The sequence below is a fragment of the Microtus pennsylvanicus genome, chromosome 1 (genome assembly GCF_037038515.1).
Source record: "Microtus pennsylvanicus isolate mMicPen1 chromosome 1, mMicPen1.hap1, whole genome shotgun sequence".
Taxonomy (NCBI): Eukaryota; Metazoa; Chordata; class Mammalia; order Rodentia; family Cricetidae; genus Microtus; species Microtus pennsylvanicus.
In genome coordinates, this window is record NC_134579.1 from 59,249,722 (window position 1) to 59,265,438 (window position 15,717).

At 48.8% G+C, this 15,717-nt stretch overlaps 1 protein-coding gene across 1 annotated transcript in view; it reads right to left on the minus strand.

The window, feature by feature from the left end:
• Sema5b (semaphorin 5B) overlaps positions 1–15,717 on the minus strand; it is a 116,902-nt gene that overhangs the window by 9,067 nt on the left and 92,118 nt on the right. The window contains exons 5-11 of the mRNA XM_075965336.1: positions 7,996–8,058; positions 7,643–7,741; positions 7,063–7,276; positions 6,174–6,459; positions 3,490–3,625; positions 2,062–2,269; positions 1,744–1,951 (exon numbers count right to left, since the gene is read on the minus strand). Of these exons, the coding sequence (XP_075821451.1) occupies positions 1,744–1,951; positions 2,062–2,269; positions 3,490–3,625; positions 6,174–6,459; positions 7,063–7,276; positions 7,643–7,741; positions 7,996–8,058 (1,214 nt within the window). The remainder of the gene's footprint in view (positions 1–1,743; positions 1,952–2,061; positions 2,270–3,489; positions 3,626–6,173; positions 6,460–7,062; positions 7,277–7,642; positions 7,742–7,995; positions 8,059–15,717) is intronic.

Here is a 15,717-nt window from a genome sequence, read left to right on the forward strand (position 1 = left end):
CCATCACGGATGTCCTCGTGACAAGGTTACAGTCCGACCTGTCCTAAAGACCGCCTCTCTCGGCTCTCTGACACTCTAGCCCATTGTTCCACCACCATGATTCAAGTCACAATCTTCCTCTGGTGTCCTCAGCTGGCCTCGACCCACTCTCCAGGCCCATTCCCTACACCTCCCCTGCACCAGCCTTTTCTCAAGCAGAATAATCAGTTGACTGAAGCACCAGCCCTGGGAGGAAGGTCACCCTGTCGACTAGAGAAGAACTAAAAAATACCGGGCTATTGGGTTTTCCCTCAAGGATTTATAACCTCTTGGAGAATTAGGCCTGTGTTAAAAGTTTCATGGCAACACAGTATTTAAGGAGAACATGAGGGAAATGCTATCCGCAGGTGGCCACAGCTTTCTCGCTAAACAGAGCTGTGTGGTAGATTTGGTGTCACAGATTCAGAGGCCAGAGTGCCCAGGAGGTTGGAGCCTCCTAAAAGTCACTGCAGAAAATAAAAAGGAATGAAGATACTGCCTATCCTTTGTGGCTCACTAGCCTAGGCCCTTCATGAGTACCAGGCCTGATCTTTACAGTTCTGCCAAAATAAAACATCACTGTGCCATCAAATCCCTCATCTTCTGGCGAGAGAACTCACGCAGCTCATGGAGAGTGGAGCCGAGGTAGGGTCCCCCTTCCCAAGACACCCTCTGCCTCTCCCCATGTGGTAGATCCAGGCCAGGGTTTCTCTCCCTCACCAGTTATGGAGGCCCTGTCACACAGCCTTCCTTCACATCAACATCTTAGCAAGGCGCCCTGTGCCCAGCAGGGCTTTTTAAATGTGTGTTTCTTTGATGGAACCACGTATGGGGCCGAGAGGAGCTCCAGCGACTGCCTGTCCCCAGCAGCCTCCTACAGCCATCCGTCCCTCCTCCTCCCCAGTCTGCAGGCCTCTGTCCAAGCTCCTAGCACTCTCCGAGAGCAACCCTTGGCAGCATAGATCCCATTTGTCTCCCAAATCCCAAGGACAGATGGCATAGCCAGGAGACTCTGTTGCAAAGGCCATGAAGTCCACGTGGCTATTTGATGACCACACAGAGGAAGGGAGGCAGCCAGGGTGGCTTCAAGGGCTGGGAGTCTGGGACACACTTCCATTTGGCCTTGGCTTCTCTTCTTAAATACAGGTGTCACTGCTGCCAAATTTGTGACGCCACTTAAAGCTAATGTGACCGAAAGCAATGGGACATTGCAGTTCTTCTACACGGCTGGCCCATCTGGTTTGTCTACCTTCAAGAAAGCTGAAGACTTGTTCTGATCCAGGCATCATCTCCCCACTGCCCCACACCTGGGCAAGAAGTGCTGCGGTTTCAAAGGCAAAGATCTTTCTTTCTGAACTAAAGGGCCCCAGAGCAAATCAAGCGAGCTAGAGATGGCTGGCAGGCCAGAACTATGGGGTTGCCCACAAAAATAACAGCCACCACAATACACTAAGTGCATGGTTCTCTTAGGCAGTGATACGGCTGACTAACACCAACAAAATCCTTCCAAGATGTTTCAGGAGCAGGAACCCAATGTTTGGAGAGGTTAAGTGACTTGTCCAAAGGCACCACCCAACTGGAGACCCACGGGGATGCAGGGATACGAGGGCAAGTGGCTCACTCCAAAGACACATCCCTTAAGCACCACCTCCGAGGAGTGATTGGCAGGATACCAACCACCACAACCACCCGGAGCCCTTCTCTTGTCCTCTTGCCTTGGCTTACCCCCGACTACGGTAGGTCAAGCACCTCTCCAATGGGACCCGCAACACCTGGTCGCTCAATCCAACGAAGAGCGCACGTGCACTGTGCAGGATGCGCAGGCTCCGAAGAGGTTCAAGGCGCCCAGGGGGCAGCACGTGCAGCTCCTCCAGGTAGCACCCCCTCAGGTTGCGGCTGGCGGTGGACAGCGCTTTCAGGATGGTGCCTGACTCTGGGGGTCAGAGGAAAGTGGCCTTGAAGCGGTGGCAGCTCGCTGCTGATTCCCCACCCAGCAACAACCACTTCCCCATCTGCAGAGCAAATGGGCCCGAGTCAGCTCACCCGTGCCTATGTAGAGTACGTGGTAGAGTGTGTCCTTAGCTTGCACAAGGTCCACCACGAGATGTGAGAAGCGGACGCTGTCTTGGGTGACACAGGGCTCTGGTGTCACCGGCTGCACGGCTTCGCTCATCAGGAAGAGCCGCTGCGCATCCTGCAGGCTGCGTTCGGTGAGGTTCTCGTTGGGGCCAGTCTCAGGCAGGGTGCCACACTGCCACAAGGAACCCAGTCACTGGAGCCCAGTCCTCACACGCAGGGACTGCCATGGCCTCCTTCCCACCCACGGAGACCTTGGGTAGACACTAATTCTCCAACACCCCTGCTCCCCAGCATTCTTTGTGGACCTTTGAATCCTTTTCAGGGAAGGATGAGTTAGTTTTCTTTAAAATGAGGCTGGGAAGGTGGAGGAGAAGAGAACTGCCAGGGTTGGGAAGAGAATAGGAGGGCGAAGGGGTCTGTCCAGACAAATCATTTGAATGTAAACGATGTCTTGTAATTTTAAGCTGCTTCATAGGCACCCACTCCCGTAGCGTGCCAAGCTGTTTCTCCTATATCCCAACCAGCTCCAAGTTCGTGTTTCCTAGTTTAAAGCCGAATGGTAACCATTTTTTATGGTGCATCACAACCTTGCACAGACCCAGGAGGGATGACCTAGTATAGTCCTGGCCCTGGTCCCAGCAAAGGAATAAGGGCTCAAGGGACTTGGGTGACCTGCCCAACATCACTGGGTTGGATCTGCTCAGAATTGCTGAACTGGAAAGCCGAAGCCTCTCCTGAGGCCCCTGAAGTAGGCAACTGGAAGGACATGAAAGTCAGTCATCTAGGCTGGGCATGGTGGCCCGCATCTTCAGTCCTAGCATATGGGAGGCAGTGGTAAGAGGACTCTGAGTTTTTGGCTACAGAGTGAGTTCCTGGCCAACCACGACAACACAGTGAAATAATAAAATAAAAAATAAAATAAATATTTTGTATTAATTATTTTCCTCAAAAATAAAATAAAATAGAAAAATAAAGAAGTCTGTCATCAGTCCCCTTATGCTTTCCCATCACAGGATAGGGGATGCATGTATCAACCACAATAGCCCTAACCGCTGGCTGTATTCAGAGATTCCACAGGCATTAGAACATACCACACTACACACACTGTGAATACTCTCCAGATAAAACTCCCAAAGTCTAGCCACAATTTATCAGTGCCCTCCTGGTCTCTCCTATGCTGTAGAGTTGAAGTCCCAGTCTCTCTAGGCATGGGGGTAGGTTCCCTAGCTCTGCCTCTTCTTATCTCCTTAATAGCAGCCTGGGGGATTATACTCTCTTGGCGACCCATCACAGACCCCTAAGACAAGCCTACAGCCACAGGACCGGGCTGATGTTAGCCTGTGCTGAGAGTGAGTTTGTGGCTAGTAAGAGGAAAAGGAAAAAAAACTGTACCTGGAAATTGGGAATGGGGTTGGCGATAGGGAGCCAAGCAGCCCTGGGGTTCTCCTGGTAACGAAACGGGCCATTGAAAGCCCGGGCGATGGCACTGAGGTTGAAGGCGCAGACGGCAGAAGCAGCGATGCTGTTTCTAAAAAGAAAGAGGTGGTGGAATGTGGTCCTCCCTTTGAGATTCCGCCCTCCTTGTGGATCAAGCATCCTCTTCTGAGGCCCCTCAAACCACAACCATTCCTCATTCCCCTAGGTCAGGAAGTGGCTAGGATGAACCTGGTGTCTTCTGCACAGTGAAGGATATGTAATCCTCACACTCTCCCACCCTACAGCAGGGAGATTCCATTGGCAAGAAACACCAGGGTGTGGTGAGATTTTGCTTGCACTGTAACAAAGCTTGCCTGAAGATCAGAGTGTAGAGCGGTCAGGCAATGGTGGCTCACACTTTTAATCCCAGCACTCGGGAGACAGAGGGAGACAGATCTCTGTGAGTTCAAGGCCACTGTGGGCTACACAAGATTGATCCAGTCTAAAAGAGAAACAGAGTCAGGCGGTGGTGGCTCACACCTTTAATCCCAGCACTTGGGAAGTGGAGACAGGAAGGGATATGGCTGGGCAGACAGAGGGATATAAGGCTAAGGCGGGAGGATACAGAAGCTTACGGCATTCAGTCTGAGGATACATGGAGACAGGATCTTGCCCCCTTCAATCTGAGGATTCAGTAAAGGTAAAATGCCTTTTACCTGGCTCCTTTACTTCTCTGATCTTTCAGCATTTACCCCGATATCTGACTCCAAGTTTTTATTATTAAGACTGATTTGAATTCACGCTACATTGGGGCGTCCCTCTGTGCCACTTCTTCAGCCCCTTCCCTTATTCAGTGAGGGGTGGAACACAGTCAATGGCCCACATTAAGAGATACATTTCATATTAGATCTATTTGGAAGCCTCATGAAACAATACTATCCAAGCTAAGTATTTTACACTTTGATATTTGATTCCAATCTATCCTGTCATTTACACATATGTATTAAATAAATGGGCAGCAAACCACTGGTTCATGCTGCAACCTGCAACTTCTCAGAGCTAGACAATCTCTACAACCCTTCTGGGTCCAGAATCATACGTCTCTATGAATGTGACGTGAACCGCTCACAGAGATGACACCGTCACACCCACCTGTCCAGCTCTAGTCTCTGCCTTGGTTTCTTTCCCAAATGTGTTCACTATCCTCTCCCTCTGCCTGGTTCCAGAGCCCCACTCCATGCCTCTGGGTCCTGACCTGTCCTTCTGCTGGTCTTCCCACAGCCGGGATAGGTTCCTAATCCGTTCTACACAAAGCAGTCAGCACGAAAGTCTTCAAATTTACGCCCAGCTGCTCACTGGCCTGTTTCAAATCCCCCAGTAATGTCTCCTTGTCCACAGGGTAAAGATCAAAACCCTGAGAGCCGTCCACGAGGTCCTCGGGACAGCCCTGACTCTTTAGCTTCTCTCCCACCTCCCTTCAGCACCCCTGTCACACCAGTTTCTTCTCAGGGCATGAACCTTTTTTTTTTCTTCCACCCAAAGTTTTGCACAGTTTATTGCATAGGTGTTGGAATGCTTAGTTCCAGAAACTTCCCTTCCCATAAGAAGCCTCCTGTGATCTCCACTCTGTACCCTGCTTTCTCCCTTTGTAGGAGTTCCCATGGCTAAAATGGATTGCTTGAAATAGCCTTGCCCACTCTAGAATGTCACCCCTTTAATGGCATTGCCATGACTGCTTTTGTTCACTGCTGTCTACCCCCACTGCAGGACAAGCCTCTGGCATGGAGAGGTTACACAATAAACTGTTATAGTCTACACTGATATTGTCATGTTTCCTTGATGTCTCTCCAGCTCTCTTTGCCCTCTGCTCACATTACCTACCCCCCCCCACACACACATCAAGAGTTAGCAACACTTAGCCATGGTCAGCAGGCTTTCAGCTCACGGCTTGTGTGAGCTGTACTGAATATCCATCCCCTGGCCAGGATGGCCTCTCTGCTGCTGCTTGCTAGTCTTACCCACATCCTTGCCTGTCCCCAGACTACCCTTTCTGTAGACAACTTGGGGTACCCAGTGCCTGCTACCTGGAATCACTCCATGGCTCACAAAGCTCCTGATATTCTTACAAAACACCCTGCACAGTGTTTCCCACTGCAAAGGCCTTCCTCGGTATCAATGGTGCCCATTCATCACTCTTAACCTGAAGGTCCCTCAATTTGTTAGCCTCCACATGAAGGGGCAGTAGAGGAGAGTCTGGGCATCCCTGGGAACAACGGGGGTGCCAAATGCCAGCCTACACATTCTGGTGTAGCCAGGAGGGAGGCAGCGGCAGGATTCTTAGAAGGGAACATAGAGAATCCATTCCTGGGGCTGCCACCCATTCATCCCATGCAGGCGTCGCCACTGTCCTCACCAGCATGCTCTCCCTCTATGAACCATCATGCAGCTCCCCTCCCTTTCTGCATATCTGGCCTGGGCCTGCCCTTCCCTGCAACTCAGAGCCGGTGCTTACCACTCCAGAGGTGGCAAGCCACAAACGACCAGCTGCAGGAGCAAGGAGTTCTCTGCTTTATGGATGAAGACACCAGACACTGAGAAAGGGTCTGCTGAGCCCACCAGGCATGCCAGGCAAGGTTGGCAGCAGAGACTGGGACACTCACACATTGGTGGTGAAGACGCCATAGATGAGGTCCTGCTCGGGCAGGTGGAAGGCACTCTGCAGCTCGTTATAGTAGAAGGGGACCTCTCCTGGGCGGGAGCAATTGAGCCGGGCCTTCATGAATGTGGTCCATGTGTCCTCCAGCAGGAAACGGCCCCCCACATCATTCTTGCACACTCGAGCCACCCGAGAGTACACAGTACGCCCACAATCATGTTCCACGGCATTCTCCCGCAGGAAGAAATAGGCAAACAGCCCAATGTCAAACGAGGCCACAAAATTTGGCTCTGTGGGGATGGAAAGAAGAAGGCAGGGTAGGAAGGACTTGACTGCTTCAGTGTCCTCGGATAGGCATCTTCAATCCCTCCTTGCTGACCCAGGGGCTCTAAAGAAGCGCTCGTATTTGTTAATAATGCCATTGTTAATAGCATTTTATCACTGGATAAAATACTCCATCATAAGAACTTTATTGGTTCCCGCATTTAAACCTCACTACAATTTACAAGGAGAGACCTAGGGCTACCGCCCCCCTACAGATGAGAGCATCACAGTAGAGAGCGGCTTGGCTCTTGCTCAAGGCCATACAGCTAGTTAGTAAAGAAATGTACTCAACCTCAAGGAAGAGGAAGTTCACCCTGTTCTCCTCTTTCCTTCCTGATTTCTTCCTTCCCTTAAGCACTATTCTATTCAGTTTCTAACTCTCTCCCCCAACAGCCTGTCCTTTGTCTGTCCTGGGTCCTTGGGATATCTGGGGCTCAGCTCCAGTGTGTCTTAGTCTTTGGGGAATATCTTCCCTGCCCCATCCACTTTATTGATGAAACAACTGAGACAGGAAAGGCCATTGGGGATTCAAAGGCAGGACGGCCCTACCCAGGCCTGGGCCACCTTACCATTGAGCCATTTGGAGTTATACTGGGCAGTACGAAGCGGTGGCCCACTGCCCAGGCTGCGGTAGATGGCTGGGTCCCGACCTGAGAAGTCGATGACGGTGGCAGCATAGAGCTCCCCTTGGGAGGAGATGACGGCTGTAGAGTTGTGTCGTGGATCGTAGGGGCAGCGGGCCACACCATTGATTTTCTCGATAGTCCGGCTGAGGTTCTCCACCTGGAGATGGTGGGAGAAGAGAGCTTTCCCATGGGGTCCTGAGACCATCTTTGTTTCCATCTTAGAATCGTCTCCTCTGGGACCCTTGGTTCCTGTGCTCCTCCACCCCACATCTCAAGTATTCTCATCACTTTGCAGTCTGTGTACCCATAGCCATTACAAAGGCTGAGGTCCTTCAAGAGTGTCTGCTGGACACCAGACGGACGTTTCAATGATGAAGAAAATACTGAAGAGAGGTTCAATTTGAATTTCAGATTAAGAATGAATTTTACATTTGTCCTATTATTTCATGGACATAATTCTCCGTCCACCCACTACATTTGTCAGTCCCCACCCCAAGACTGCCTGCCCCTCCCAACGGCCCACCTGTCTGCTGGAGCACACTGGGGAAAAGGCATTGGTGCCGCACAGGAACACCTTCCGGCCAGAAACAATCAGGACTCGCACATAGTTCTGACACTCCTCCTGAGGTGGGAAAGGGAAAGACAGAGGACCACAGCTCTGCATGTATGGCTGGGAATGTTTACTTCATACCCCTGCATCACAGACACCAATGAATGCCCTACAAGACCCTGCCCTGGACCCAGCTGCTCTGAGGTCCAGCTTGTGTCTATGGGAATTCACCGACTCCTTCACCCTCATCCCAGTCAGGTTTCACAGGGACCCCCAACATCTGACCGGAAGCTTCCAGAAGAACCCATGTTGCCTCGGGCATGTACCTCAGTCTTCCCTTTGCTCTGACAGGAGCGGCGTGTGTCCTCACTGGAGGCCCACTCTGTAGCCTGTGGGAGGAATGGGGACATCGTCTTGGTGTTCATTAGGGCAGATGACAAGGTCTGGGTAGCCCAAAGGTTAGGGCTTTTTCTCACAGTACCTGAGGTACTTGGGGGCTGTGAGAGACCATCACCCAGAGGTCTTTACCTAGAGGGTAATCCCTCAGCCTAACACCTTCTCCGCTTGATTGGGGTGGGGACACCTAAGAGACCTGATTTCAACTTCAGGTTGAAAGCCTCACACAGCTTTCTGAGACTTCTCCCCACATCACCTATGAAGCTGCAAGCGTCCAAGAAGGGTTTTTAGTGCCACCCCGGTCTTGACAGGAAATGTGCCTTGAAGGAAATGTTCCTCGAAGGAATAGGAGGCTACCCTGGGTCTCTTTCCACAGGTCAGGCTTCAAAAATCTTAGAAATAGGAGTTGTGCTTTTTCACTGACACCTTGCAACACATTGCTTTTCTCCCTCCGTCTCTGCAGACACTGAGGTTCTTGGGGGCAATTTAAGGCGCGTGGTAGGCCATGGGTAGGAGTCTTCACAGGCTATGCATGTTTGTGCCCTTTACCCCACTGTCTCCAGGGATGAAGACTTCTTCTGGCCTCACTTGCTCCTCTCATGAAGTCTCTCATTCCCTTCTTCTATTTTTTTTTCTTTTTTTGTTATTTGAGACATCATCTGAGGAGAACCTTGGACCTCGGATTCTCCAGACACTGACTTCTGGGGTCACTTCTGATCCCCACTTTATAGAGTGCCGGGAACAAACCCAAGCTTTTGTCTACCTTCCTTTTTGAGTCCCTTGTGGCATCATTCATGCTGCCATGGGCTAAGGGACTGGAGACACAGCTTTCTTGTGCTTAGGGCATTAGGAGAGGGCTGTCTCCAGCCAGGATCCCCCGCTCCCGTTTATTCCCTCCCCATCGTTGAGGAGCACTGAAGGGAAGGACGGTCCTTCTCACTCAGGAAACTGTCAACAGCACTGATGTATAAACATGAACCACACAACCTGTCCTAGAAGGCCTGAGTAAGCAGATCGCACTCTCCCCACCCCTCCCGCATACACTCTGCTCTAATTCTACACTAAGCTTCTTTGCTAGACAATGGGAAGCAGGGGACGAGGAGGGAGCCATGGGGCTGTTTCTTGCTTTCCAGACTGGCACACACACCTCTAGAGAAGCATGGATGCTTGCAGCAGAGAGAGGCTGACCCCTGCAAGAACCTGCACCCAGGAGCTGGTCTCCAATAAGCATGCCTCGTCTACCCCTCCAGGCCTGCTTCTCCTTAACTTTAAAGAAGGGCAGATGACTTTTAGGGTCTGGGCTCATCTGGATGGAAAAGACTAAGTATTGTTTCTCTCAAGACCCATCAAGTTGAACCTCACAAGAGAGAAGAGTTCTTGAGATTTCTGGAGGCAGGAAGGGTCAACAATCCCCAACACTGAAACAGACAATAGGTGACTGATGGCAAACTGCACAGAGCCTTGGGGTTCCTGCATGGGGCACATTGAAGGGACCAGCCTAAGGTCGTATGGAACTCAACAACATCACACACAGACACATGCCAGGGACTCGTGCATGTCTCTTTGACCTCCGGTATAACAGGGAGAAAACTAAAGCCAGTGAGGTTGAACAATCTGACCAAGGTCACAAAGCTAATTCGGAACAGGATGCGAAGCAGACCCCTGATCCAGGCACCCAGGAGCCTTCCGCCTCCTGTTACAGTACGCGGATGCCATGAGCCAAAAGTTAGAACACATGGCTTAAAAACAACATGCATGTTTCTAACAGTAACAGCACAGAAGGGGCTTTCTGGAGTCATTTTTATTTGAAAATTATTTTTATCAAAGTAACGAAGCACAAATTTTAAAAACATAAAACATCAACAACCCCTAGTAACCCATTCCTTCCATGCTACGGTGGCTTTGCCTTACAGCAACCACACCCCAAGGCCCGAGAGACTGCCCAGCAGTTGAGCATTTGCTGCTCTTGCAGAGGAGGGGTTCAGTTCCCAGCACCCACAGTGAGTGGCTCACATTTACTTGTAAATGCATCTGATGTCCTCTTTTGGCCTCTCTGAGCACCAACATGCACGCACGGGCGCGCGCGTGCACACACACACACACACACACACACACACACACACACACACACCCCAAAATCAAACCAAAACAACCCAAAACCTAAGAGTCCCAAATCTGTAGCTCCCTTGCTGCTGGTGAGCTTTAGATACAAAAGGGCTTTCCTAATTGTCTATCTCCATTTTATTCCAGCCCAGAGCACACATACAACTCCCTTCTATCCATCCTTCCTCAACAGTTCATATTTTAATAAAGATCCAACATTGGTATTCACATTCTTGTAAAGACTAGGCTCTTCTCTCCAAACAGCTAATGCCTCAGAGTTCCCTGACTGTGAGCCATTGACTTGTGACACAAACCACGGTGAAGGAACTGTGCTTCCAGCCAACACTTTTCATCCATCCCCTAACTTTCTAATGCAAACTTATTGGAAGAGCTCTTATTTAGATGTATTTCTATCACACGTTGGTCTTACACATTTAAAAAGGAGAAAATGTCAGGAGTCTCTAACCTTCTTACACTCCGTGCACCCCTCTTCCGAATTTGGAGCTGTCGCCATTCATTTTGTTGCTCTTCTTTTATATAGAACATCATTGGTTGAACTGCCCTGGCGTCAGCAAGGCAAGAATCCTCAGAGCCGTTCACTCTGGTCTGCAGGACTTTCTTCCGAGCCACTGATCCTGTTCTGCAAGTTTGGCTGTGATGCTCTCTTGATCTCACCAGAGGTGTCCACAGGTCTCTGACCAATCCAGAGTCAATCTTTCTTGTATGAGCTTACGATGACTGTCGTGTCAAAGGGGCTGTTGTCCAGTCAGACAGCGTAGATAATGGCCACCTGCTCAGGCTACAGCAGCTACATCAGGACCGAAGTAGTGGCCGACAGTGGATAAGAGACGGTGCTGTCCACTGTGAGAACACCTGGCTTCAGACTCATTAAGTTGGGGGAATGGTTATCTGAAAGTCAGTCAAACACTCAAGATCGGAGGCAATTTCCTTTCTCAAACAGCCTTCTCCATTGATTTTTCTCAAACGTTCCAAAAGAAATGCCATTCCATATAATTTTTGTGTGCACAGTGATTCTAATAATCTTTTAGTTTCCTTCCTCATCTTTGTATTCCAACCTCCCAGTGAACCCATTGCTTGTGAGGCCTCCTGCCGGCTAAAACCAGCAGCTTGCCCCTCTTCTGTTTCCAGAAGCCACACTGCCTTGGTTCTGGATTTGTTTGCTTACTTTGGTGGCATACAACCCCAGTATCTTCCTAAGAAGAAATGCTGTAGATCAATTTTTAAAGTTCACGTGTGTCTGATCTATTCTTTCTTTATACTAATTGCTTTCATACAGAATTATAGGTTGACTATAACCTTCACCCAGTTTGATAAATGTTTATCCATTGTCTTCTCTATTCCAGGATCACCCAAAGAATCTGATATAATAATTCCTTCTCTTCAGCTTTCAGAAGACCCCATTTTGTTATCTTTCATTGTTTTGTTTTTAAATTGTTATTTTATTTATTGTTTTTAATTTAACTATACATTTTCCCCCATTCTCCTTCCTTCCTCACCTCTTCCACCCACCACTCCTGCCCCCCATGCTCTCAATTTACTCAGGAGATCTTGTCTTTTTCTCCTTCCTAGGTGAGTCCATGCATATCTCTCTTAGGGTCCTCTTCGTTGTCTAGGTTCTCTGAGGTTGTGGACTGTAGGCTGGTTATTCCTTGCTTTATGATTTCTTTAGGGGAAGCTTTATGCTCCTCCCCCCATAAAAGCAGTGCTTTTGATGTAAGTTTGGGTTACTTTTGAAAACGTAGCTAACTCTTGACTTGGAGACTTGGTAGCAAATTTTCTTGCATATTTTGCCTTTTCCTTCTCACCTTTCCTTTTGTTTATATTGGAAAGTGTGTTCATTCAAGCCCCGGTTGATCCGTATAACTTGACACATTCTCTAGTTTTCTGGCATTCGCATTTTGCACATCTTGATCCTGTCGTTCTAATTTTGGGAGACTTTTCTTCAACTTTTATCTTTGAATCCTTCAATTCTTATTTTTCTAATTGCAATGTCAGCTGTCATACTTTCAACTTATTGCTGTATAAAAATATTTTTCATATGGAAGGAGATACAAGTTAGTTTGTAATGGAATTTAAAATGTTTTCAGTTTCTTGTATATTCTCTGCAGCTTGCAGCTTGTGCCGTCTCATGTTTATTTTGGTCTTCCCCTTTACTTTAAGGCTTTCCTTGGGTTGCTGGCTTTTGGCTATTTGTGCACTTTTTTTTTAAAGCCACTAGGCATTTTCCACGGGAAAGAACGGAGGCTTCTTGAAGAAATGGCTGGTTCCATGCAGGGCAGTAAATGCACAAGGCAAGCCTAGAACATCTTGTCATTCCAGAATGCTAGGATGCCACACTAACCAGATAGAATTGGACCGAGAGGATCCAGAAGCCGACTTGAAGAGGCCTCCCACTGTGACAGATGGGGTAGCTATGAACCATAACAACAGCCATAGACGGAAACACATCAACAAGTGCAAATTCATGACTCGGAATTAATAATAAATGAAAGAGGCTGGGGTGCAGCTCACTGGGTCGAGGGCTTGCTTAGCATCCACAAAGTCCTGGCTTTGGTCCCGACCTAGCACTGCATCAAACCGGCATGGAGGTGCATAGCTATTATCCTAGCTCTCGGGAAATGGAGGCAGGGAGGGTCAGCACTTCACCCTCATCCTTGGCCACATAGTGAGTTTGAGGCCAGCCTGGAATACACAAGACCCTGTCTCCAAAGACAGACAGACAGACAGACGGTGGATAGACAGACAGATAACCCACAATTGAAAGGTACTAGGGATCCAGCTCTTCATCCGAAAACCAGTACACGGCAGCAGAAGACCGAAAGAGAACAGGACATGCCTTGCAACAGTGTGTCAAGTTGGTATATTGCCTGTTTCCAGTTGAAACTACCTGTGGAATTGAAACTTGAGAAAGGACCATTTGGCTTTATTTTCCTACAGGTGGCAAACCATGAAGACTCTGACAGCAGAGGGGTCCTCTCTGTACCAGGATAGGACAATAGCTTTCATTACCAGAGACTTGTGGTGGCTAGAACAGTAATTAAAATCAGTAACTCGCTGGTGTAGCATTTGTCTCCAACTAGCTTTTATACACCCCCATGTATCTTAGCACCATCCCTAAGAATTTAGACCCTAGTTCAAAGGTCCATTTCTTCTACCATGCCTGCGATAAATTCATGGTTGTTCTTTGTTTAAAAGTATAAAAGCTTCTTGCTTTGGTCAGCTTTTTGGATTTCATTGCTGTGTAGAGATTCCCCAGGTATGTGCGGATCATGAAAACATATATGGCTGTCTCTGGTTAATCAGTCTTGTATTCTTTTGGTTCGCATTTGGCCAAAACCCTCAGAAGAAGTCAGAGAGTGGACAAGGGATGTCTTTCTCGTCTATATTAACATAGTCTATTCAGTATTCTTGCCTGGCTAACGCAACTTAGTGGAGGAAAGATTTATTTGTCTCCAAGTGTCAAAGAGAATTGACCATCATAGCAGGGAAGGCATTAATTGTGTTTTTTCTATCATCTATCTATCTATCTATCTATCTATCTATCTATCTATCTATCTATCTATCTATCTATCATCTATGTATCTATCAGCTTTTCAAAACAGGTTTCCTGAAACTAACTCTGTAAACCAGGCTAGCTTCAAACTCACAGAGATCCAGCTATCTCTGCCTCCCGAGTGCTGGGATTAAAGGTGTGTGCCACCACTGCCCTGCTGGCATGGTGTTTTATGTCTCAAGGCAGTGACAGCGGGCGCTTGCTCACATCTGGAAGGGTCAGGAACCAGACAACAGGTCAAAAGACAGCAAGACCTGCCCCCAGTGGTTCACACTTACCACAAGGACCCACCTCCTAAATGCCCCAACCCTGTCAAAACTACCCAAGAACAAAATACGCAAATGTGGGAAACATTTAGCAAACCCTTATCTTGCCTTTGGTACACAACTGTATTGTTGGGTGATGAAATAACAAAGAAATTTGCTTTATAGAGGCCCTTCCATCTCCCAGAAAGAATGGATTTCTGCTCCACAGACATGCGCCTTCTCACCCTCTCTGTTGTATGGATGTGTGCCTATTCCGACTCCCTGATGCCTTTGGTGGGTTCCTGTGAAGGCATGGAGATTAGGCACATACTGAGCATCAGAAGCACGACGAATGCTTGCTACTTGTGCTGCCCCGGAAATTCCAGGTCATGATCTCAGGTCAGGGGGAGCTGTGTGGTTTCTGTGCTATGAGGAAGAGCAGGCAGATCACCAGGCTATGAACGGGATGGTCTCTGTGTGGACATGGCAGCTCCCCTAGACACACCAGAGATGACCGCTCTGCATCAGCACCATCTGAGCACTGAGTTCACCACGGAGCAGACTCTAAACTACCCATAGCTCCAGGCTGCTGAGCCCAAGTGTGGAGGATGTGAGGGAGGCTAGAGGAGAACTAGGACCACCCCCAAATGTCTTCCCAACCCTCTGAAAGTCCCATTACATGTTTTGGTGTGTAGGGTACCATCATAATCATTTCTGCTCCTACAGGCCTTCTGGTAGCCCAAGATCATAACACTGTAGCAATTAGGCCCTGGAACTGGACTGATGAAGGTCACTCATGAATAGGTACTTGCCAAATTCAAGCGAGCATCATGCTGGCCCCCAGTCCCCATCAAGGCAGGTCACACACCTCACTCATCTCCTTTTTGAAGAGTCCTATGACCACTGGCTGAGTTATGCTGGTAATAACTGTAGCAGCTGAACGATTTGATTTCCCTCCTTCACCGTCCTCCTCAGCACTTGTCCCCACTCCCCCACCACACACTCACACAGATGTGCACACACTTACACACACATGTACACACACATATGCACGCATATGTACGCTCACAGACACGCACACACACTTTCACACTCTAACACACGCACACACACATGCATGCACACACATACACACTCCCTCTCTGTAGTACTTGAGGATTGAAAGGAGTTGGGGATTTCAATTCTCCTTAGGGAACAGTCCCTGACATCAACTGTTTCACAGGGCTTGTGGAGGTCCCTTTAATGGACACTAGTTTGCATAAACTCTTTGCAGTTAGATTTCTTTCTAAACAAATGTCAATTATTTAAATTATCAATAAAACACTAAGGTTTAATTGGACTTAAATCACACTCTGGGGTCCACTGGACAGCTCGGTGTCCCCTCCCCTGTCACTGCAATTATACAGCTCACTTCAGCCTCCGAATACTGCTGAGCAGCTCGCCACAGTCAACACCCAGGACAGGGTCTGAGGTTCTGCAAAAATGGCGTGCCAGGTCACATGACAAAGTGGGCACTTAGAGCCCAAAGCCAAGACTTTCTACTCAGGCCAGACAACTGACCAGAGCCCCAGGTCTGCCACCAGTGTCACGGAGGAGGCTCTAGGAGGTCTGAGGAACCTCTCCCCTGCTCACTCGCCTTTGTGGCCAGACAGTGCCTCCCAGAGTAGTTAACAATGACATGAACATGTTAATCTCCCTCCTTGGTTCCGTCAGAAGAACCCAGCCTGGAT